Raw genomic sequence first — 22,267 nt, forward strand, 5'->3', positions numbered from 1 at the left:
AAACTGAGAAGGAATTCTGTAGTTGATTTTGCATAAAAAATATCGTTTTAAAACACATGAAAATGTCTGTTCATTTTATCAATCTCTTGGGATAAATAAGAATGTTTCAGTCACCTTATTTAATTGTTGACCAAGTTTTCAACGATGGTGTGTGTGTATAATAATGGCCTGAATAGGTCGACATTTGGTAACCAGTATCATTATTGCTGACATTTCTTGGTTGAATTAAGTTGTGGAAAGTACCGGTCAAAGAGCTACCAATGGTATCAGACACGTACGAAGATGCTACAGCAGGAGCAACAATACACACGACGAAAAGAACTAGTACAGCGAAGTATAAACAACTATACTTTCTTACCATACGCTTACGTAGACGTGCTTGTTTTAGTGAGTAGATAGGTGGACGGATTTGACGAGATGGTTTTAACCAGAATAACATAATAGAGTGGAATTTGTCAAATTTAGGTAAGAAAATGAATGGCAAATGGCAAATTAAGATGAAATGACCCAAAACAAAGTCAGCCGCGAAGTTTGATAATTCTATAATCTTGGCGACGAATTCTCTTGAAGGTTGAGTCCAGGCCATGTAACCTAAACCTTTACCATACCATTTACCTGTCCAGAAAGCAGTGTTTGCGTGATCACTCTTGAATTCACGAGTTAACATGGTAATTGTCATAATATGGAAAATTAATCTTTGAATTTGCATACAAGTGATAACACCAAGTAGCATTCTAGAAAAGTTGAAACCCTCCAAAACCCACATGACAATGAAGAACACAATGTGGACAATAACGGCAACACCGTGAGCTATACCAGCCATAACGGAACCGGTTTGTTTACAGCACATACCGAACAATGGACCTGAACAACATGACATACCCAAGGTAAATAATAATACACCGGCATCAACTGCAATAGGAGCAAGAGTACAAATGATAACACGTAAAACAGAGTTAACTCTATCGTCATCAGTTGTTTTGACACCGGTTTGAGCATTAATGAAAGTGAAAGCAATGAAACAACCAGCAGCATAAATCGCACATGGAATAATATCGCTGAGGATTATATTCCATCTCTTGGCTCTTGGAGCATCACCTGCACCCTTCTCTGAATCATCACCTGTCAATTTACGCTTGAAACCAGTAATACGTGATCTGGACATTCTTACGAACCCAATCCATGAATTTCTGTGATACTTGTTATTACCTCTTGATAACCATCTGATGAAATCTCTGTAATCTAAGAAGAAATCTTCTCTGGAGAATTGATGTGGGTTGAAAAGGAACGGAGAGAAGATTAAAGCAGCCAAGGATGCCCAGAACCATAATAAGGCGGCTTGCCAGTGAGCGACAGTGCCGAAAAACAACATTAACATAGATCTCGCACCCATGTAAATTGCTGAGCCAGCGAATCTTGAATATAGAATGGAGAATGGAATACGTGAAGTAGCAAAACCACGACCAGTTGAAATATAACGGGCACCACCTACTGTTAAATCGCTTAACAAAGCAGCAGAATATATTTGACCTGTGAAAACTTCAAACATTGGTGATAATGACAAAAGATGACGTGCGAATCTTTGAGTTGCTTTCCATACACCACGCTCAATCAATTCTTGAATAACCATAGGGATGAAAGCAATCCAGAAGACAATGAAAATGGAGAGTGTGTAACGTCTGACCCAATCAATAGCTGGTGACAAATTATAACAACCAATTGGATACAAAACATCAGTTATAGGCTTATTCCTGTCATACAAACAAATGATGGATTCATGTGCTAAAGCGTGTAAATTAACCAAGGTCAACATGAACAATTGTAAAGATAATTGGATGAAAAGATTATTCAAATGGAAACCAGGATGGGCATAATAAAAAGTTAAGAAACGATCAATTGGTAATTGAGTACCTAGATAATAATATTCACGAGATAACATTTGTTCACCCATACCGGCACCAATCTTGGTTGTGAAATTCAGAATTGTACCGAAACCTAAATCTCTACCTTTACCACATTGATAATATTCAGAATGTTTAATACGACCACCACGTAACAAAGCGTTCATACCGGCGTAAATATCTTCGTTCAAATGTAAACCCTTTTGGGCCTTAGAAACACCACCTCTTGTTGTCATGAAGACAGCATTAACGAAATCCGGATGACCATAATGCAATTTACCACCAATTTGAGCCAAAGTACGAGCGAATAAGGTACCAAAAGTTTGTTCCTTACCTGCAGCAACATCACCAAGTACACCAGAGTTTTCAGAGAAAATATATTCTCTGGCACCAACAATGGCGACTGGATGGTTGGCAGTTTGTTCCTCGTATTTTAATTCTGGGGCATATGGGTTAGTTTGTTCGACATTTAATTCTTCAAATTCAGCTAAGATAGATCTAATCTTCAAACATTCTTCTAAATAGTTATCTTGATTAGCATCAATTAATTGAAGATACTCACCCCTGTAGAAAATTAAGGCATGATTTTGATTATCAGATTTACCATCACCTAGAATTGGGTTACCAGATAATTGAACTCTAAACTTTGGACGTCTACGACCATTTTCTAGGATTTCACAGTGACCATCGATTAAAGCGGAATAGATTCTTGGTTCTTCACCTTCATTTAGTGGAGGTTCTTCATCCAAATAAGCAATTTGTAAATCAGGATAAGCTCTTAATAAGAATTCAGCATTTTCTAATTCATGTGGCTTGAACTTGGCCAATCTTTGCATAGAGACCAAAAACTTAAACTTTCTTCTTGCCATCTTTTCCAGTTCTCTTTCAAGCCCTTCAGCATTACCACCAAACATTTGAACAATTTCAGGATTTTCAACACGATATAACAGTTTAATTGCTCTAGAGTAATTCATGAAACCAGAAACAGTACGGTACAAAGTTTGGGATCTTAGAGAAGCCCAGATTCTCGTACGTAAAGTGTATTCAGGAGCTGCTGATTTGAAACCGATACAGTAGAATGGCAGATCATCGATTTGCGCCTTCAATTCATCTTCCTTTTCTGGATCATTTTCATCGTTGTTGTCGTAAGCGGCAGTTTCTTCGGCTAAGATCTTTGTATCTTTGACAAAACACTCCCATTCAACAGGATGCAGTTGTTTCAAATATTCTAATAAAGTAACTCTTGAGAATTGATCATCTTCACGAATAATTTCTCTCAGGGAAAGTAATATTCTTTCAGCATAATGAGGAGTCATAACGGTGAATGTTGGCATGTTATCAACAGGTAATGGTTCGGGAATTGGAGTAGCTAAAGATTGTGCAAAGAAAGAGATACGACGCTCGGCTTCGGAATTTCTTGGGAAGAATTCAGTCTCGAAGTTATTGTCATCTTGAGAAGCGAAAAAAGTTGGTGCTCTTAAAGTTCTCTTACCTTCAATTTCAGAAGGAACTTGATGATATAATAACTTTTGAACGTGATCAATGGCCAATAAATGTTCTCTGTACATGGAAATTACAATAGCATTCCAAACTTGAGATATTAAGACCTTTGGTTTATATTTAATTTCCATATCAGTTGTAGCTAAAATTTTGGAGTAAATTCTCTTCGGTAATCTGGTGAAGATGTTTCTCCATGGGGTTAAGATGGAAATACCTAAGTAAAAAGATCTACCAACGGAGAAAATAACATTGACAATGATGTACCATAGATAGGTATCTAAGAAGAAAAGAACGAAATCTGTGGCAACCATTAAACCTAAGGTAATCTTACCTTGATATTTACAGATCTTATTACCCCACCAATACTCACCAGTACATCTCATGGTCATTGTGGATAGGATTCTAATTGGGTCTCTCAATGAAAGAATTAAAAAGAAGTAGGATTCAGCATATTTTGCAGCAAACACAGTGACCCAGACTAAGTAGGACATCCATCTGTCAAGGCCTTTTAATGGGGCAAAAGAAGCTGTGAATGTTTGAGATGCAACGTAACGTCTTGATGATTTTTGCATGTAGGAAGTAAATAAACCACCTAATGGCATGATAGAAAAGAAAATCAAAGTAGCAACAGCAACGAAGAAGAAAATGACACCAACAGCGTATGCTGCCCTCGAGTAGACATCATCTTTATCGTAAGCAAAAATGAAAATAATTGGGGCAAAATTGACGGCAAAAATACCCACAAGGAACCAGAATCTTCTTGAAAGATGCTGAGCACCGGCCCATTTTCTTGGAACGACCATCCATTCACAGATTGTAGCTAAAAGTTGAATAAAGGAAGCACAAGAACCACCCAGAGCTGCAGTAGCCCATCTATAAGCAGGTAAAGGTTGATTGTTCACTAATTGTTGATAGTTGTGAGTGTACAAACTTGGAGCATTGTAAGCAACGTACATCCAATAGACAGAAATATGCATAATCCAGATACGGTTGAAGTTAGTAACTAGATGTAACCATGAACGGGTTTCTTTGAAAGTCTTGAAAAAGACGTCATCCCATACAACGTCACCTAGACGTAAATAACGTTCTTCTACCGGCAAATCAATTAATTTATTTTCATCATCGAAGATGATCTTGGAGATACCTTCGGGATACCAGAATAATTGGTTGACATCATCATAACCGATAACTTTAGCGTGATCTAATTCACGTTTTACGTAACGACCATCTACAATTTCGAAGACTTGATTTCTTAAGAAACGATATAATGGGGTTATTACTCTGTTTAAGTAATCACCTTCTGGGATTGGTTCGGCACGCTGTTGGCATAGTGGGGATTCCAGATAGTCTAGAGCACATTTATAGATGAAACATAAACATTCAGGTGTGAATCTGACTTGATTGGCTTCACCCCAGACTAATAGATAAAGAGCAATATGGCGAACTTTTTCGAATGGAGTTAAATTGTTCATTTTGGCTTTCCATCTAAAATCTGCTGCTTCTAAAGAAATATCACCTTCTAATTTTTCTAAAGTTTCTTCAGTATTTTCACCATTTTCCATGGCTTCTTTCATCTTCTTCTTATTCTTTTTCTTCAATTTTCTTGCCTTTCTTGATAATTTACCTATATTCATATTTCTGAAACCGACGGCGTCATCCATATCTAATTGAGCTGCAAAATACCATTTCTTGTAGTTAGCTGTATCACCACCAATATAATCGGCGTGTAAAGATAATAGAGCTTGATCTGGAGACATTCTTGAAGCTCTTGAATCTAGAAGAGTCATGAAATGATCAAACATATTTCTCATCGAATCCCTTTGAAACCCAAATTTATTAGTCAAATCGATGAAGATATCTTCGATTTGTTCAATAGTGACTGGAGCTTGAGAATCAGCTGTCCAAGCAGGATATGGTTCGTTTGGTAGAGCCATAGCAATGGCAGCTGGATCATACATAGCAGGAGTAGATGTTCCCGAAGAAGATTGGAACCCGTTCTGCATGCCATCACCGTACGAGAGTTGCGATGGTGTATACTGAGGATCCTGGTAATAAGCAGCACCATTAGCACCTGGAGTACCTGGAGGAGGAGGACCATATGAAGAGAAGTCGGAAAAATTTTCCATTTGGTCAGGATTCAAAGGAGGTTGTTGTTGAGAATAATAGTCTTGATTATCGTAATAAGGTTGTTGTTGTTGGTCAGGATATACAGGGTTACCGTATTCATCATAGTATGGCTGTTGTTGCTGATACTGATATTGGTCCTGATCCTGATCCTGATATTGATATTGATCTTGATCTTGTGGATAGGAGGAAGGATCAGGTTGCTGATCTGTATAACCATTCATATTTGGGTCGTTATATGACATGGTATTTTTCAGTAGTTAATATCTATGTAACTGGATGAAATTTTTCAGAAAAGAAGCTTAGAAAAAAAAACAAGATGGAAAGTAAAATGGTTTCTTTCTTCTATGTATATAATAATCCTTTTCCTTCTATGAAGCCTTCTTTCTTTTTAATAAAAGGTGGAATTTGATGTATGGATGGTTTTTTGACCTTTGAATAGATAGTTTTCTTTATTTTTAGTTTTTGAATATTAACGATAGAAATATTTTGACAGAAATATATACAACCTGACTTTGATGGTGGTAGCTAGTAGGTGTTATTCAAGAGAGAAAGGAATTTAGAAGCAAAAAAAATTGTAAATGCAGTCTATAAAATATATAGAAGAGAGAGAAAAAAATTTGATTTGATTTCCTCGAGAGGGCCATACGTTACATATGGACAGAAATAGAGAGAGGGAATTTTTTTTCTCTTTCCTTTCTTTCTGACAAAGGTTTTTTTTTCTGATGTTTTGGCATCGAAACACAAAAGAGAAAGAAGAGAGTGAATCAAGAAATTTTGAAAAGTTACGTCCGTCGCTGTGTGTCGTTCGTGCATTCGTCGGTGTCGTCGCCAGTTGGGTTTCTTCAGATGGGCCTTCTTCCTTCACGCTTTCTCGAGGGAGACTGCTGATTTTGCAGTGATGGTGTGTCACGATGTACGTACAGAAAACCGCCGAGAGAAACAAAAGGAAGAGGCAAAAAAAAGCAATTATTCCTTTCGCCTTTTTTTTGCGTTTCTCGATGATGAAAATGGGCTTTTGTTGCTGTTTTCTCCTTCGTTTTCTGTGAAAAGTTCCGTGGAGGGGGAGGGGAAGGAAGCAGAATTTAAAAATAGAATTCAGGTCCTGTGCTTAGAGTTCGACACAGTGCGGTCCATTTCTTTTTTTTTCTCTGCTTTTTTCCCGCTACGTTGTTTTTTATTACCTCACAAAGTTACCACGAAGTGGGAGAATGGAAAGCAGCAGCAGGCGTGGTGGGAACCAACTGATCGGTCGCGACTCACATACAGCATCAGATGCTGATCGTGGCCTTCATTATGCGTGAAATATGCGACACGAAAACGCGAACAGGGAACGTACTATGGAAATTCTCTCGCTCTCTATTTTTCTTCTGGATTAGTTTCGCTGCTTCATTTCTTCCAGTCTCCACTTCACGTCTTTCCGGACTCATTTTTGTGGGCGCATGTCACTGGAAGGAACATGTCAATCTCAAAGAGGGAAAAGTTACGATAAAAAAATTAAAGTGGCTTGGTCTTTCTTCTTTTGCTCCTATTCGTTCTGAATCAATGCCTCCAATGGGGGCATACTTCCCCTGGCTTGGCAATCAGTTGACCATTTTAGGAATAGTAATGTGCGCTTATTACCCTCTTCTTCATTTTTTCCTTTTTTGAGCCAATCCTCCTCTTAAACCATTGTTTCAATTTGTGGAACCGCCTCCATTTCTTCTTTGTCTCTTGTGTATTACTAGGCAGCACGTGGTGGTTCAAATTGAATAAATCTGCATATTGCTGTGGGGGTAATAATGCATCCTCGTCTTGAAATACAGTCATCTGTTCCGGACATTCTTGAAAATTTATAATGTTACATGGTACTACTGCTGCTGTCGTTCCTGTCGCTGCGCAAGCTGCAACAACAGGATTTATTGTCTGCAGGAACAATAATGGTAAAGCGTTCCTACCTGAAGACTCATTACACATCTCATTGTTTGGTTCTGCTTCTTCCTCCTCTTTTTCATCTTCGTCACTTTTTAGTGATTGTATCATTTCCAATATAGATAGCTTATAGAGTTGAAACAAACTCCATTCGTCAAGTACATATTTCATCAAAGTGTCCTGATTCTTCCTGATCATTCCATATAGAAAATTTAATATCTCTCCATTTTCTCCATAATTCTTGAAAATGTGATCAATTAACCTAAAAATATAACAGTTATTGTAAACTCCATTGTTACCGTTCTTATTTACTGAAAATGACAATAAAAAATCTATTATTTTCAAATACCGTATCATTACTTCCATTTCGTTTCGTATTCCCATCATAATCTTAATTACCTCTTGAGACAGCTTCCCAAATTTCAACTTGTCAATCTCCATCATTTCCACCCTCTTAAATTCAAATATTTTTATCATTTCAACCACTTTATTGAGTAAATTTTTATTTAATGGATCCAATATTACCCGAAACAATTCCTCTACAATAGTATCCTGAGTAACACGTTCATATCTTCTAGAAGTCAGCGCATTTGGTCTTCGCTGTCGTATTGAATAATTGATCACACTGTCATCATTTCCTACATCTAGTATCATACCTATTTTATTCATCTTCCGGAGAATATTCCTCAAATTTGTGGCAATCCAGAGGCCTTACCCTATTAAAAATATTACTATTTATCCAACTCACATAACTTGTGTTTTTTGTCGTCTTCTCTGTATTTCATATTCCATCTTTGTCATTTTATTCATTCATGCCACTATGTTAAATCTTCTGTCACCACCACTTGAAAAAAATCTCTATCATTATGTGGGTACTCACATTGTATTATTTCATAGATGGGTACTTACCTTTGACAATCGTTTTATACGTCCACAGTAAAGGGGCTTCTCAATATCAGTTATAATGAAAGAAGACAAAAAAAAAAAGTATGTATTGAAAAAAAAGAGGTAATCCCAGAGCGGTAGATAGGTATTCCAGATCGGTATATACACAATTCTTCCATCAAACTAATATAGTTAAGTAATGGCTGGTCCTCCACCACCACCTCCTCCACCTCCTCCTCCTCCTCCTGCAGGGCTTGGACAGTCCTCTAATAATGCTGTGACACCAGCTAGTTCTGTCATGCAAGGTCGTGATGCTTTACTGGGCGATATAAGAAAAGGGACACGATTAAAGAAGGCACAAACTAACGATAGAAGTGCGCCAGCTATTACAGCTAATATCTCATCGACTCCCGTCCCTACGGGGCCTCCTTCTTCCGCTCCTGCAATCCCAACGATGCCGGCAGGTGCACCACAGTTAGGTGATATCTTAGCTGGCGGGCTCCCAAAACTAAAACATGTAGACAAATCTGCTCCAACTCCTAATATTCCAACGGGTAGACCTAGCAATAGAAGTCACCAGAAGAAGGCCTCTGTATCCGTGCCTCAAGCGAACTCCACGCCTGCTCCTCCAATACCTTCCGGTGCACCACCAATTCCAACAAGTGCTCCTCCTATACCTGCAGCTCATACACCAAGCATACCCTCCCATCCAGGCCAAAAGTCCTCACGAACTTCTTCAAATCAAAATAATCAGTCTTCGAGTACATTCCCATCAATACCGGCACACCCAAGCAAAAGGCCCACAAGAGCTCCATCAAATACAGTTCCTGCTGCACCACCACCACCTCCACCTCCTCCTTCAATCCCATCTGCTCCTCCACAACGGCCAATATCTGTCTCTACTTCTACAACAACTACTGAAGTATCTAGTACTCCCCTACCAAATGGATTACCATTTTTGGCAGACATTAACGCAAGAAGATCTGAAAGGCATGTAGTTGATTCAATCCCATCAACCTCAACAGCAGGTAAAACCTCTTCTCCTTCTACTGGCTATACTCCAGCTATGCCGTCGGCCCCGGCACCTTCCGTCCCTGCAGCTCCGGCTCCATCAACGCCATCTATGCCAGCAATTTCTGCTCCGATGCCACCGCATGTTCCTGCTCCATCGGCACCCTCTGCTCCATCCATAGGAGTTCCACCTAAGTTGGCAGCTCCACCTCTTCCATTCGCAGTGCCCCCATCTGCTCCACCGCTACCATCTACCACTGCTCCGTCTGCTCCACCACTTCCATCTACCACTGCTCCATCTGCCCCACCGCTGCCATCCACTACTCCTCCATCTGCCCCACTGCTACCATCTACTACTGCTCCATTTGCCCCACCACTGCCATCCACTACTCCTCCATCTACTACTGCCCCACCCCCTCCACCCGCTCCAGAGCTCTCATCTAGTGCATCAACAGCTACCCCACCACCACCTCCTCCACCTCCTCCAGCTTCCTCTTCTTTATCGGGTAATGCACAATCAGAACTATCTGTACCTGTCAGTGCTGGTCCTCTTCCATTCTTAGCTGAAATTCAAAAGAAAAGAGATGACAGATTTGTCGTTGGAGGCAATACAGGTTACCAAACAGCGGTAGATCCAGCTTCTGTTCCCGATGCTTCTGGTCCATTGACAGTTCCATCCGCATCTTTGCCAAGCAAGAGCGGTAATTCATTTTTAAATGAAATTGAATCAAAAATGAAAACCAAGAATAAACCGGTAATACCTGCAGCTTCATCAACATCTTCTGTCCCTACCTCGACAGCACCTCCCTTGCCTTCAATGGCACCACCCGCTCCAATGGCACCAGCACCGCCGGCTATCCCTTCTGCTCCTGCCGCGATAGCCCCGCAGCCCAATACTAAAACTTCATTTTTGAGTGAAATTGAATCTACCATAGGTCATCACCAACCTTCTGTGCCCCCACCAATGGTCCCTTCTGCGCCAGCTCCTTTAGCTCCGTCACTCCCAGTTTATAATGCCCCATCTAAACCGGCGCCTGCTGTGCCAGCAGAAAATACTATAACGACGCATTCTCCTCATCCGCCACCACCACCTCCTCCCCCTCCTGCACCTGTACCTGAATTACCTACGTCGAGCGCATCCCATTCAGTTCCTCAATCCTCATCCTCATTTAGTAAACAACGTCTATTTGCATCATCAGAACCTGTGCGTAATAAAATAAGCCCAGACTCATATACATTAGATGTGAATACTTCAAGAAGCGTAACGACCGATGGTAAAAAAGCCCAACTCAAAATTGATGATTCAAGATTCAATTGGAAAACAAACGTTGCTCAAATGCCAGCACCAAGAAAATTCCAAAAAATAAAAAAATTGTACCCAAGCGGAGGGGGTAGTACTGTTCCGTTAGATTTCAGTCTATATAATTAACTATAAAATATGTACATTTCTTATTATTCCCAACCATTTGCCCATCTGTCCTCCCAGAACGTTGTGTCAAACTTCTCTTTTTTTAATCTTTCATTTACTTTGTTGTGGAAATTACACAGCCAGCTATTAAAACCTTTGTAGCTTGACACATTTGGTCTAGTTTCCTTAAATGCTTTCTGAATTTCATTGAAAGTACTTGAATCGTCCATGGGATAAACTCTCATAAATAAAGCCATGAATCTTGACATTTCGTCCTGTTGTATTTGAGTTGGCGCCTCTGGATATTTAGCACCTATCGCATGTAAAAGCGTCCATGAAGAACGTCCTATCACCTCTTTGGTCGGTGGCGGCACCTTCCTATACGTTCTAGACCCCGGAATCAAGTCAAAAATAACTTCCGTAAAGGTCTCTGTAGATACTTTAGATGCATTTTTGGGTATTTTACCCGTTGCAAGCTGGAAATCTAGAAGAGTATTACATGATCGACAACTGGCGGAGTTCGTTAGTAAGAAAGTATGTGTGAATGTGTTTGTAAGAGCTCTGTACATACGGCTTCCCGTCTTCGTCATATATAATTGTCCTTCCTGTTAAACCCGTTTTCGGTATTTTGCTTGGATCAACCATGGTTATTGTCCTAACTCGTGCTTGGCTCAAGTTATATCCTTTTAATTACTAGAATTCCTGTTCTTCCTATAAATCTGGTATCAACAGGTATGGGTGTTCTGAAAATTTTTGGAATATGCCTTGCGATGAGCTTTAAAAAATCACTGATGGTTCTCAAAAGAGAACTCTTTTATAAATAGGATGGAAGCCAAGAATCATCAGCTACAATGTCCTCTCAGAATCATGGAATTAACATTCCTGGTGTTTTGTTAGACGAATTAAAAAACAGAGATTATTCCAATGATGAGAGATTCAGCAGCACCAGAAAAAGAAACACCAAGAATCAGCTAAGTAGGAAAGACAAGAGAAAACAGAAAAGGATAGATAAAAAACAGAGACAAAGGAAGCCCAGCGAGCCAAATCCATCTCCTGCTGCTGCTTCAGAAGACAAAACTTCGGGCGTTCCAAAGAACGAGATAAATAAATCAAAGAAGATCCATAAACAAGCTGAAGCAAAAACAGAGGAGTTTGGATTACCTTTCTCATCTGACGACGAGTTATCATCAGGCGACTTTGGTGAATTTGATGATGACGATTTAGATGAAGAAGAATGGGAACAACTAAGAGAGTTGGAAGGAGATGATGAACCTGAAGAGATGCAAGATGTTTTTGCTTCTGATAGTGAGGAAGCGAATGAATTAGCAGAAGACGTGAATAAGAGAAATAAAAAAAGTGTTCCCAAGAAGAAGGTAACTTTTGCTGCAGAAGGAAAAGAGGACGAAGAAGATCAAGAGGAGAGTGACGGTATAGAAATGACAGTTGAAGAAACAATGGCAGCATTAAAAGCAAAAAAGATGGCCAAAATAACTAAAAAAAGTAAGAAGAGAGAGAGTGAGGATAGCGCAATTGCATACCCTTCGACGCCTTCAGAGCGTGCTTCTATCGAGAGAGATGAGATGGATATGCAATACTACGCCAAAAAGTTAAATTTGAAAGGGAGTAAGAAGAAATTGAGGGCACGAGATGAATACGATGCAATTGGTGGTTTATTAGAGGGACTAGACTTTTTTGAAAACTATGGTGCCAGTGACGGAGAATATGGTGAGTTTGCTTTGGATAGAAAGAAGAGCTCTACAAAAGAAGATGATGATGAACTCTCTTCTGATAATTCAGATGAAATTGATGAAGCTGACTCTCTGCTTGAAAGTTCGGATGGTACTGCCGATTCAGACAGTGATTTAAGTGACAGTGATCAATACAGTGTTGAAGAAGAAAAGAAGATAAAGAAAAAAGGAAAATCCATACGTTGCACCCAGTACTACAGAAGAATCTGGCTCGTATATTCCTCCATCGCTAAGGAAAAACATCTTGAGACAGATAACGGGGAATCTGCTATAGTCCTTGAAATAACAAAAAAAGTTAAATCTATGTTAAACAAATTGTCTGATTCCAACATTTTGGTCATTATCAATTCCATCAGTGAATTGTATGATTTATATCCACGTCACTATGTCACGGAGTCATTCACAAGGCAAACTTTAGAGATTGTCGGACAAAATACAAAGCTTTTGGATGGATTTCTCATGAATTATGCCGGTGTTGCCTTTGCATTATATAAATTGAAGGGAATACAAATGGGTGCTTCATTTATTCAGGAAGTGGTTGAAAATTTTTTGGATTATTTTTCAAAAGAAATGGAAGATTTATTAAATATTGAAGAAGGAGCTGTTACTGTCATTTCAAAAAGATGCAGTAATATTATAACATTTTTAGGCTACACCTATAATTTCGGTTTTATTTCCTGTAAATTACTATATGATTTGATTCGTGAATTTGTAGCGAGTGCTAACGAGCTAACTGTTGAATTATTGTTGAGAATAGTATCTGTCTCAGGACAACTAATCCGTGGTGACGATCCATCTGCATTAAAAGAAATTTTATCTGATCTTTTAGCGAACGTTAAGTCTATAAAAGCTCCAAGTTCTAGGCTACAATTCCTGTTAAACACTATGACCGACTTAAAAAATAATAGGTTGAAGCCATCGCTACTGGCGACTGACTACCATCCATTAAAGAAGGTACTAATGGGTATTTTCAAATCAAGTGCACTAACAGAACCTTTGCAAGTTTCGCTTGACGATATCAGAAATGTAGATACCAAAGGTAAGTGGTGGTTAGTCGGATCTTCCTGGAAGGGTAATATGGAAACGGCATTTGAAGAGAATTCACAAACAAGAACTAAGGAGAAAAGGGTGGCAGAATCCTATATTAATATAGATGATGATTTATTCGATGATATTCCTGATTGGACACAGCTTGCTACTGAACAACGTATGAATACAGATGTTCGTCGTGCTATTTTTGTTAGCATTATGTCTGCACAAGATTATATGGACGCATTTACAAAGTTGGAAAAACTCAACCTGAAAAATAAGCAGCTATTGGAGATTCCTAGAATTTTACTTCACTGTCTGTTGGCAGATGGTGGTGAGAATGGATACAATCCTTATTATGGTTTAGTAGCAAGTAAAGCATCTGAGCACCATTCTCAATTGTCCAAATCATTTCAATTTTTGTTTTGGGATGTCGTGAAGAAGTTTGAAGACAATGCAGACTCAGATTTAGAGGAAGATGATGATTTTGAAGCTAACGAAGACAAGAGGTTACGAAATATTGCAAATGAAGCTAAGTTTTTTGGATTTCTCGTATCAGAGAATATCTTACAGTTGAACAGTTTCAAGCATGTTCCTCTTATGGCAGGCCTTTCGCCCGATGGAATTCTGTTCATTGAAGTGCTTTTATATCAGCTCTTGATCACAATGGGTAAAAAATCAGAAAAAGCAGGTTCCAAGAGCCCTGACGGAAAAAGGGTATACTCCTATAATAGAGACTTAATGCAAAAGATGATAACCACTGGTATTCAATTGGAGAACAGATCTATTTTACTCAAGGGTTTCAGGTGGTTCATTAAAAATAAACTTCAATACAAGAATTATCTTCCAGGCAAGGAAAACGAAAAGGCTTTTAAGAGAGACAGTAGACGCATAGCTTGGGCTATTTCAGAATTTACTTCTTTAATAGATGACGAGTTGAACGATACGAATTATTGATTTATACAAATCACATGCAATGAATTGAAATCCGTCTAGTACAATAGGAGATTATTCTAACGTTACTTTATATACACAATTACATATCTTTTTTGGAATCTTCAATGGATTTTATGAATGAACGCCCATCAGCTTTTTGCTTAAACTTTACAATGAAAGTGATCAACTTCCCATCAGTATCAACAGTTGGAGTTCTGACTAAGTTATCATTATCCGCAGTCAATGGTTCATAATTGAATGACTTTACTATACTTGTATTCATTAGAATATTACCCATACCATCAGACCTGCAGAGTAACCTGAGTTTAGATTTATCATCTTTTTGTTGCAGTAGTTTCATTTCACCAACACCGCGAGAATCGTAGTTTTTACTTTCAGGATTGAAGACCATTAGTTTAGCTCTTTGAGAAAAAATAACGATTTCGTTTTCTTCACCATTCTGCATATTTATTCCCCTTGGATCGTTAGCATCAGCTTCCTTAGTTTCTTCTGCAGCAGCTGTTTCAGCCTCTGTATTTGCAGTACTTGAAGTTGGTGGTTGAGCGGTTCCTGTCGCTTGAGTGCTTTCTCCAAAGGGTAAAGAAAACTTGAATCCTGCAGTAGGAGTAGATTTGGGTTCGGAAGTAGCACTAGTACTTGAAGTGTTACTTGCTTGACCAAATGTAAAAGAAGGAGCGGCAGGGACATTGCCGAAAGAGAAAGCTGGTTTACCTTCTTTCTTTTCATTATCGCTTAGGGAAGGTGCTCCAAATGTAAATGATGGTTTTGGGGCGTCAGTTATCGTGGCATTTTCTGTATTTTCGGCTGGTTTTTTTCCAAAGGGTGAAGAAGAAATGTTAGATTCATCATTTGGTTTCTTGAAGGAAAATGAAAACTGAGGTTTTCCATCTGTTTTAGAATCTTCGGCAGCATTTTTGTCTTTTGAAGCTACACTGAATGAGAAACTAGGTTTTTCTTGAACTTTCTTTGTTTCGACAGTTGGTTCTGAATTCTTTGCTTCTCCCTCAGCTATTTCAGTTGTTGGCTTTCCAAATGTGAACGATGCTTTTTCTTTTGATTCAGTAGGGTTCGCTTGTGTCATTGAACCAAATGTAAAAGATGGCTTCTTAACCTCTGGATGAGTGGACGTACTGTTTGTAAAGGGATTCCCAGTGGAATTTGACTCAGCAGACCCCAACGCCTTTACAGTAAATGGGTTAGACTCTTCATTGGTAGTATTAGCAGATACATTAAATGTAAAGGCAGTAGATGGTTGCGTTTCGGAATTTGATGGCTTAGCAAAAGAGAAAGTTGCTGGTTGCTTTGATTCCTCTTTACTGGATTCAGTATCATTAGCGGTTACAGCTGAAGATGAAATTGCAGCAACGTCGTTTGTTTCTTCTTTTTCAGCAGTGTTTACTTGCGAACCAAAAGTAAGAGAGGGCTTTTTTATTTCATTAGTATTATCCTTGGCAGTTGTAACTGGCACATTAAAAGTAAATGATGGCTTCTTTTTTTCTTCTGCATCGTTTTCTTTTGCGGCTTTATTAAAATTGAAGAAGGTTTTGTTTGCTTCGGTAGCGCCTGAACTGTTTAACTCAAAAACATCACTCTTGGCTTTTCCTGTGAATGTAAAGCTTGGACCTTTAATTTCTATTTCGTTATCGCTGTCGCTATCAGCATTTTTCTGCTCAAGCTTTTTCTTATCAAAAGTGAAGGGAGAATCAGATGTAGTTGGCTTTGCCTGTAAGGTAAAAACTGGACCTTCAACCTTGACTTCTTCCTCTTCAGAAGAAGATGATGAAGATTCTTCTTCTGCGTCCTTATTTACAGGAGCTAAAGTTGGTGTTATAGATTTCTTTATTTCAATTGGCGGTGATGAGGCGGCACCTGATGGAGCTGTTACTGGTGCAGCAATAACAGCTGGTGAATCTGAGCCGTTGATTGTCTTGAGGTAGGTCTCATACTTTGAGAAAACAGAAGAGAGATTGACGCAAGGGTCTCTATTTATAAAATCTGTTATCTTTTCTTTAAATTGAAGATTTAAAGCCTTTAATTTAGCGCCTTTGTCATCTTTTTCTGGGCTAGGCTTCTTATTAAAAGTGAATGCCTTACCAAAAGAGGACTCAGATTTTGCAACGGACTCTGAGTTAATGGATTTAAACGCCATCTTACGTTTTGGCATCGCAATCTTTCTTTTGCTCATAATATCAGTTGATGCGACGGTAACTGTGGGTTCATCATCCTCGCTATTTTCTCTATTCTCTCTAGTCATTTGAGAGTCGGCAATTCGCTTAGCCATAGCGTACGTGTCAATTCTTTACACTGCTCGTTGACTACAGTAAGTATGGTTTATTCATAAATCTATAAATTTTCAATAAAACGGTAAAAAAAAAAAAAAAAAAAAAAAAAAATAAAAATTAATTGAAAAACTCGGATAATAGTAGTTTTGAAAATGTCAAAAATTTTCTCCGATACGGGGAGTCGAACCCCGGTCTCCACGGTGAAAGCGTGATGTGATAGCCGTTACACTATATCGGATTATATTTCATAAAAATTATTTAGTTCAAAGTGCCCTTAGTTTAACAAAATTAATAAAAATGGCGCACACCGGGACATAATTAGAGGTAACCATATCACAACAGACTTGCAATTTAAAGCCCTGCTAGGCTACCATATATGTTGAAGTTTAATTAAAAATGGTTCATGTTTAGTATTAGATCACAAAGCAGTATTAAATTTCGCAAGAACTAGGAAACGTGCAAAAGTTAATGCAGTATGAATTATTATCTATAACGTTATAAGACTGCAGAGAGGTAATTCTTCTTTTCCACTGTCAACTCATTGGAACAAGCAAGCTCACGGCCTATTGCCGCCACATTTGCCGTATTGTATAAGGTAACGCGTACTGTTACATTACATGGTCACCTCAGAGTTTCTTGGCTTGTTTTCTGGCCCAGTGTGTTTCTCGATACTAAAACAAACAACTCTGAAAGCTTTCCTCGTTTGACTGTTTGTTACACCCATACCGCTACCCATACACCTCATAGTATATTCTGTTTTTTCCCGCCTCTGTTTATCAAAATTTGAAAATAGAAAGGGAAAGGACTAAAATGTTTTCAGAAATCCATGTCTCTTTCTATCTCCGGCACTCCCACAGAGCGCATTTGGCAGGAAATGCATATGACAATTAGGCCGATGGAAGGATAGACACAATGAATTGCAGGCTGCCAGGCCCCCAACACTCGCACGGATACGCAAACGGTGAACGCATTTTGTCAATCTCGCCGGGCCTAGCGTAATGGTAAAAAATATATACAAGAGCTGGTCTTCTCATTCAAGATTGTATTTTTGTATTCTGTATAATAAGCAAGCCAAGTCCGTTTTAGAGTATGTGCAAAGTGCTAAATAGGTCATTTTTGAATAATGGTGTAGCTAGACCAGAGATATCACACGATTCCCCTTCCAAAAAGCGTGGTGTTTATGAATTTCATTATTATTAAGGAATCTTGTTTCACCAGATTCAATTAAGTCACAAGTCCAATAAGCAGCGTAATTTTGGAACTAGAATAATCCCATTTCAAGGAATGACCGTGCTACAATTCATGAGAAATTATCAAATTTTACTAACTTTTAATTAATTTAATAGAACATAAACCATGCCTCCAAAGCAACAAGTATCTAAAGCTGCTAAAGCTGCTGCCGCTATGGCCGGTGGTAAGAAATCCAAGAAGAAGTGGTCCAAGAAGTCCCACAAGGACAAGGCTCAACACGCTGTCATCTTAGACCAAGAAAAATACGACAGAATCTTAAAGGAAGTCCCAACTTACAGATACGTTTCTGTCTCTGTCTTAGTCGATAGATTAAAGATCGGTGGTTCTTTAGCTAGAGTCGCTTTAAGAGACTTAGAAAGCAAGGGTATCATCAAGCCAGTTTCTAACCACGCTACCCAAGCCATCTACACCAGAGCTGCTGCTGAATAAATATAGTTCTATATTTTATAATCACGTATAGTCATTAAATTTTTCAAATATTAAAAAACTATTCTAAATACTTGCCCTTCACCATACTCTTGTAGCTTGGCTCTCAAATGCAGTGATGGATTCTAGGCGATGGTCGCCATTCTTAAACCCTAAGCTTTGTTCATCCGTCCCATCGTTAGTGATGATGCATGTTCGTTAGAACCTGTTTTAATTTTTTTTTTCGCTTTACGAATATATAAAGAGACGCAAGATTTGTACTTTTCAAAAATATACAGTACTTTTCTTACATTTTATTAATATGTTAAAGTAACCAGAAATGTACCTTGGATTGAAACTGCTAGTAAGCTGTTTCAATACATATTGTCATTTCTATGAAATAGACTAACGAAGTTTATATGATTATGACAACTTATGGTCTTTGACCGTTCTGAGGAAGTATATGCAGGAACCATTGTTATTTAGGAATTCTTCGTTTATGATCTTCGTTATATTTCACAAATATCATTATGAGTTCATAATGGATCATTGATAGCAAAACAAGGATCTTTTTTATTGATGAATGGCATTCCACAATTTGTCTTATATTATCCGGCGATGATTCTTCAGAATATGTGCCAGGATTAACATCATGCATCACCATCTGAATTTTTTTTAAAAATTCTGTTTCAAGCAATCAATGGTTTTCTTGGCTTTGTAATTTTAATAATTCTTTGAATTGAATGATGATAAAACTTTTTTTTCAGTTCTGCTTCTGAGCATACAGGAAGATAACCCATATTACCAAAATCAATATCTGAAATTTCAAAGAAAGTAAGTAATTCTTGTTAATATAAACTCTTGTAAAACTGAATTGTCGGTATTGACAACAATATTACTTTTACAATTGCCTTACGTCACGAACAGTAGATGCTTCGTAGGTTTTAATTTTAGCTAAATTTTATCCTTTTTGAAGAACAAAATATTAAACAGTATATTTTAGTTATTTTTTTGATCGAACTAACTATTATTAATTTACATACTATTTTCGAAGTCTGAGATTGTTGTTCATCTTGATCTTTTTTGATATTTTCTTACCATGCGGAGTGTCCTTAACTTCATCAGTTAATAATGGTAATATTTTATTTACCAATTGATTATATAATAGAATGTTATTCTGTCTGGATGAAGCTAATGCAGTCTGTAGAACGTAATTCCCATACTTATCATTTAATAGTACATTTATTGAATTAAAAGTGTTACCTTTTGCTCCATATGAAAGAAATTCCTTTATAATCACATCTGCCACATTTGGATTCTTTAGCAATAACTCAATGATATTAGAACTAAATTTATGGTTCGAAATGGTCGTCAATTTCCCCTTCAAATTATTCAAAATATCAAAAGTGTACTTACATGAGTAAATGTTTTGTTCCATTTTAATAATATATTGTATGACATAATTACCATAAGCGTCAAAACTTAAACTTTCTGCATTTTTAACTATATGCCCAATTAAAGTCGCGACCTGATTACTCGTGCCATAATCAATACAACGTTGAATAATACAGCATCCAAACTTATCTTTCGATATTGAGATACAATTTTGTAACATAATTTGATAAATTCCTATCAACGCTTCTGGATCGAATTTCGCCAGTATTTTTTGAATAATATGATTACTGTTAGGATCATGACAAAATTGGATTAAATCATTATCAATTAATTTGATTATTTGCTCTTGTTCTTGGATGGTTTCTACACAATCAACCAAAGATTGAATGACCCTTGTTCCATGAATATCCGTAGCAATAGAGTTGAATTGTCCCGCAATAGTTTTCAATAAATTTACTCTATTTTCAAGACTAACAGAAATGATTAGCTTTTGAATAAAGTAGTTACCATATGAATTCAAAATTAATCCTATTATATCCTTCTCGATAATCTTATAAATCACATCAATCTCGTGACGGTTCAATTTATCTAAATATGACTGCAAAATCTTGCAAGTCTGATAATCTGTTGCTAAATTAATTATTTCATTTTTATCAAATTTATAGCTACTTTTGCCATTTTGCAAAAACTCTTGATAATCACACGAAGATCTTTTTTTGGCTTTATTCCCACTATGACCTGGATAAAACTTTGAGAATTGAGATGTCCCTGGAAACCAGGATGATGAGACTGTATTCCATGAAAGGTCAGTAGTGAAAATGGAAAGATATAAACTCAGGCAATCACGATTTATGGAGTATATAGGGTCTGAATCCAAGGTCATTGACATTGTCTGATTTAGTTCATTTCCAAAATCTTCTGATTTTTTATAGTCTTGATTTAACAGTAGTAAATCTAGTGTCAACTGTTCGGAATGAGCGTCGCTTACCTTTAAATTGTTGGTTTTTGTATGACACCATAAGCTATCACATTTAAAAATATGTAAATCCATAGAATCATTCTTTAGTCCACTCACAGTGGTGAAGTTATTAAGCGTGGCTAGTTGCTCTTTGAATGCGTGATTGATCATTATTTACAGAAACGAGAATGCCTAATATATACATCCTATATTAGTGAGTGGCCTATTCCCGTTGTTAGACCTCATAACCCCAATTTCTGTTAACTATAAAACTCTGTCACACTTTTTGTGACTATGCTTAATAAATTTTATAGTCCTGTCACTTATCATCATACCGTGAAAAGAAAGAAAATTAAAGTCTATCCAAATCCTGCCCACTCAACAGAAAAGAATGAGACGTCATCCTCCTTATTCAGGAGGAGATTTTGTACAGTCCTGTCGCTTTTCTCTCGGTTCCCATGCTTTACACCACCTATGACCCAAAGTTTTTTCACTGTCGTTCCTAATCTTGCACCGCATGCCAATTCTAACATATCAATTGGTTCGTTATAGTAATCTAGAGCATTGCGGACGGTCATGTGTGAATGGTAGTTGAGAGGATCACCGGGATATGCTATATATTTGCCCCCAAACCTTGCACCTGGGGACATGATATAATTCTGTTCCCTTAGTGATTGAAAAAGGAGATAGTTGTCCCAGGAACTGTAATTAGCAACAAGGTAATTTATGATTTTACCGCTTATTTGCTGGTTACTAAAATGGTTCATAAGGTCAGAGGTATCTGATGTTCGTACGAACAAGGATGATTCTATCAATGCATTTGATTCCGATGCACCTTTGTCAATTCTCGACTCTATCCCCAGTTTTTTCATTTTTAAAATATGTTGCTCTTGCTTATATTTCTTTTGTAACTCAAAAGATTTCTGCAAACGTAGTTTCGATTCTTGCTCCAACTGTTCACTTTGCGAATCTAACAATTCACTAAACCTTGATGAGATCGGTCCATTCATTACACTGAACTTAGCACACCCATTTATATACAACCATATAGCTTCTTCTACCATTAATTTTAAAGGAACCGATAGAAACAAATTCTGTTGCGTCGCCAGAGGCAAAGTACCTGACAGAGTACCAGTGATACCAATTTTCCTGATCGCTTCTATCGACGCAATGTCGAATATTAGAGGCGACAAGATAACTTCATTGGCATCTTCTGACACAAACACCTTTATCTCAACAGGCTTCTGCTTTAAACCATCCATTGATACACACTCCTCGTAGCTATATGAACCATCGACTGCCAACTAAAAGAAGAGCTCATCGCAATTTTTCTTCAATATCGAAACTTCAAGACCGGAAGCGTTACCCTGAAACAACTACGCGAAACTTGTCAGAAATTGAGGAAAGACGCGTAACGAGGAAGAATGAGATTAAATACCAACCAGTTCGATCGATTTAGTGATACATCAACATTTCATACCATCATACATCACCTCAGTGAG

At 37.8% G+C, this 22,267-nt stretch overlaps 9 protein-coding genes and 1 non-coding gene across 10 annotated transcripts; 3 read left to right on the plus strand and 7 right to left on the minus strand.

Moving 5' to 3' along the window:
• Nucleotides 1–115: 115 nt before the first annotated feature.
• On the minus strand, nt 116–5,749 carry FKS1 (1,3-beta-D-glucan synthase; the record flags this gene model as incomplete). The annotated part of the gene is made up of 1 exon (XM_003955159.1): nt 116–5,749. The coding sequence occupies one exon, from the start codon at nt 5,747–5,749 to the stop codon at nt 116–118; it is 5,634 nt and encodes a 1,877-aa protein (XP_003955208.1).
• Nucleotides 5,750–7,121: 1,372 nt separating this feature from the next.
• KAFR0A06390 (uncharacterized protein) lies at nt 7,122–8,105 on the minus strand (the record flags this gene model as incomplete). The annotated part of the gene is made up of 1 exon (XM_003955160.1): nt 7,122–8,105. The coding sequence occupies one exon, from the start codon at nt 8,103–8,105 to the stop codon at nt 7,122–7,124; it is 984 nt and encodes a 327-aa protein (XP_003955209.1).
• Nucleotides 8,106–8,520: 415 nt separating this feature from the next.
• On the plus strand, nt 8,521–10,761 carry VRP1 (Vrp1p; the record flags this gene model as incomplete). Its single annotated transcript, XM_003955161.1, has 1 exon — nt 8,521–10,761. One exon carries the CDS (start codon nt 8,521–8,523, stop codon nt 10,759–10,761), a length of 2,241 nt encoding a protein of 746 aa, XP_003955210.1.
• Nucleotides 10,762–10,784: 23 nt separating this feature from the next.
• KAFR0A06410 (uncharacterized protein) lies at nt 10,785–11,385 on the minus strand (the record flags this gene model as incomplete). The annotated part of the gene is made up of 2 exons (XM_003955162.1): nt 10,785–11,250; nt 11,312–11,385. The coding sequence occupies 2 exons, from the start codon at nt 11,383–11,385 to the stop codon at nt 10,785–10,787; spliced, it is 540 nt and encodes a 179-aa protein (XP_003955211.1).
• A 206-nt stretch (nt 11,386–11,591) lies between these two features.
• SGD1 (Sgd1p) lies at nt 11,592–14,474 on the plus strand (the record flags this gene model as incomplete). The annotated part of the gene is made up of 1 exon (XM_003955163.1): nt 11,592–14,474. One exon carries the CDS (start codon nt 11,592–11,594, stop codon nt 14,472–14,474), a length of 2,883 nt encoding a protein of 960 aa, XP_003955212.1.
• Nucleotides 14,475–14,553: 79 nt separating this feature from the next.
• Nucleotides 14,554–16,755, minus strand: NUP2 (nucleoporin NUP2; the record flags this gene model as incomplete). The annotated part of the gene is made up of 1 exon (XM_003955164.1): nt 14,554–16,755. The coding sequence occupies one exon, from the start codon at nt 16,753–16,755 to the stop codon at nt 14,554–14,556; it is 2,202 nt and encodes a 733-aa protein (XP_003955213.1).
• A 167-nt stretch (nt 16,756–16,922) lies between these two features.
• On the minus strand, nt 16,923–16,994 carry KAFR0Atrna5E. The gene has a single exon. It is a non-coding gene; the product is annotated as a tRNA-Glu (tRNA).
• A 1,118-nt stretch (nt 16,995–18,112) lies between these two features.
• Nucleotides 18,113–18,436, plus strand: RPS25B (40S ribosomal protein eS25; the record flags this gene model as incomplete). The annotated part of the gene is made up of 1 exon (XM_003955165.1): nt 18,113–18,436. The coding sequence occupies one exon, from the start codon at nt 18,113–18,115 to the stop codon at nt 18,434–18,436; it is 324 nt and encodes a 107-aa protein (XP_003955214.1).
• Nucleotides 18,437–19,454: 1,018 nt separating this feature from the next.
• KAFR0A06450 (uncharacterized protein) lies at nt 19,455–20,936 on the minus strand (the record flags this gene model as incomplete). Its single annotated transcript, XM_003955166.1, has 1 exon — nt 19,455–20,936. One exon carries the CDS (start codon nt 20,934–20,936, stop codon nt 19,455–19,457), a length of 1,482 nt encoding a protein of 493 aa, XP_003955215.1.
• A 188-nt stretch (nt 20,937–21,124) lies between these two features.
• SEN34 (tRNA splicing endonuclease subunit SEN34) lies at nt 21,125–22,027 on the minus strand (the record flags this gene model as incomplete). Its single annotated transcript, XM_003955167.1, has 1 exon — nt 21,125–22,027. The coding sequence occupies one exon, from the start codon at nt 22,025–22,027 to the stop codon at nt 21,125–21,127; it is 903 nt and encodes a 300-aa protein (XP_003955216.1).
• Between the last annotated feature and the right edge of the window lie 240 nt (nt 22,028–22,267).

Source organism: Kazachstania africana, chromosome 1 (genome assembly GCF_000304475.1).
Source record: "Kazachstania africana CBS 2517 chromosome 1, complete genome".
Taxonomy (NCBI): Eukaryota; Fungi; Ascomycota; class Saccharomycetes; order Saccharomycetales; family Saccharomycetaceae; genus Kazachstania; species Kazachstania africana.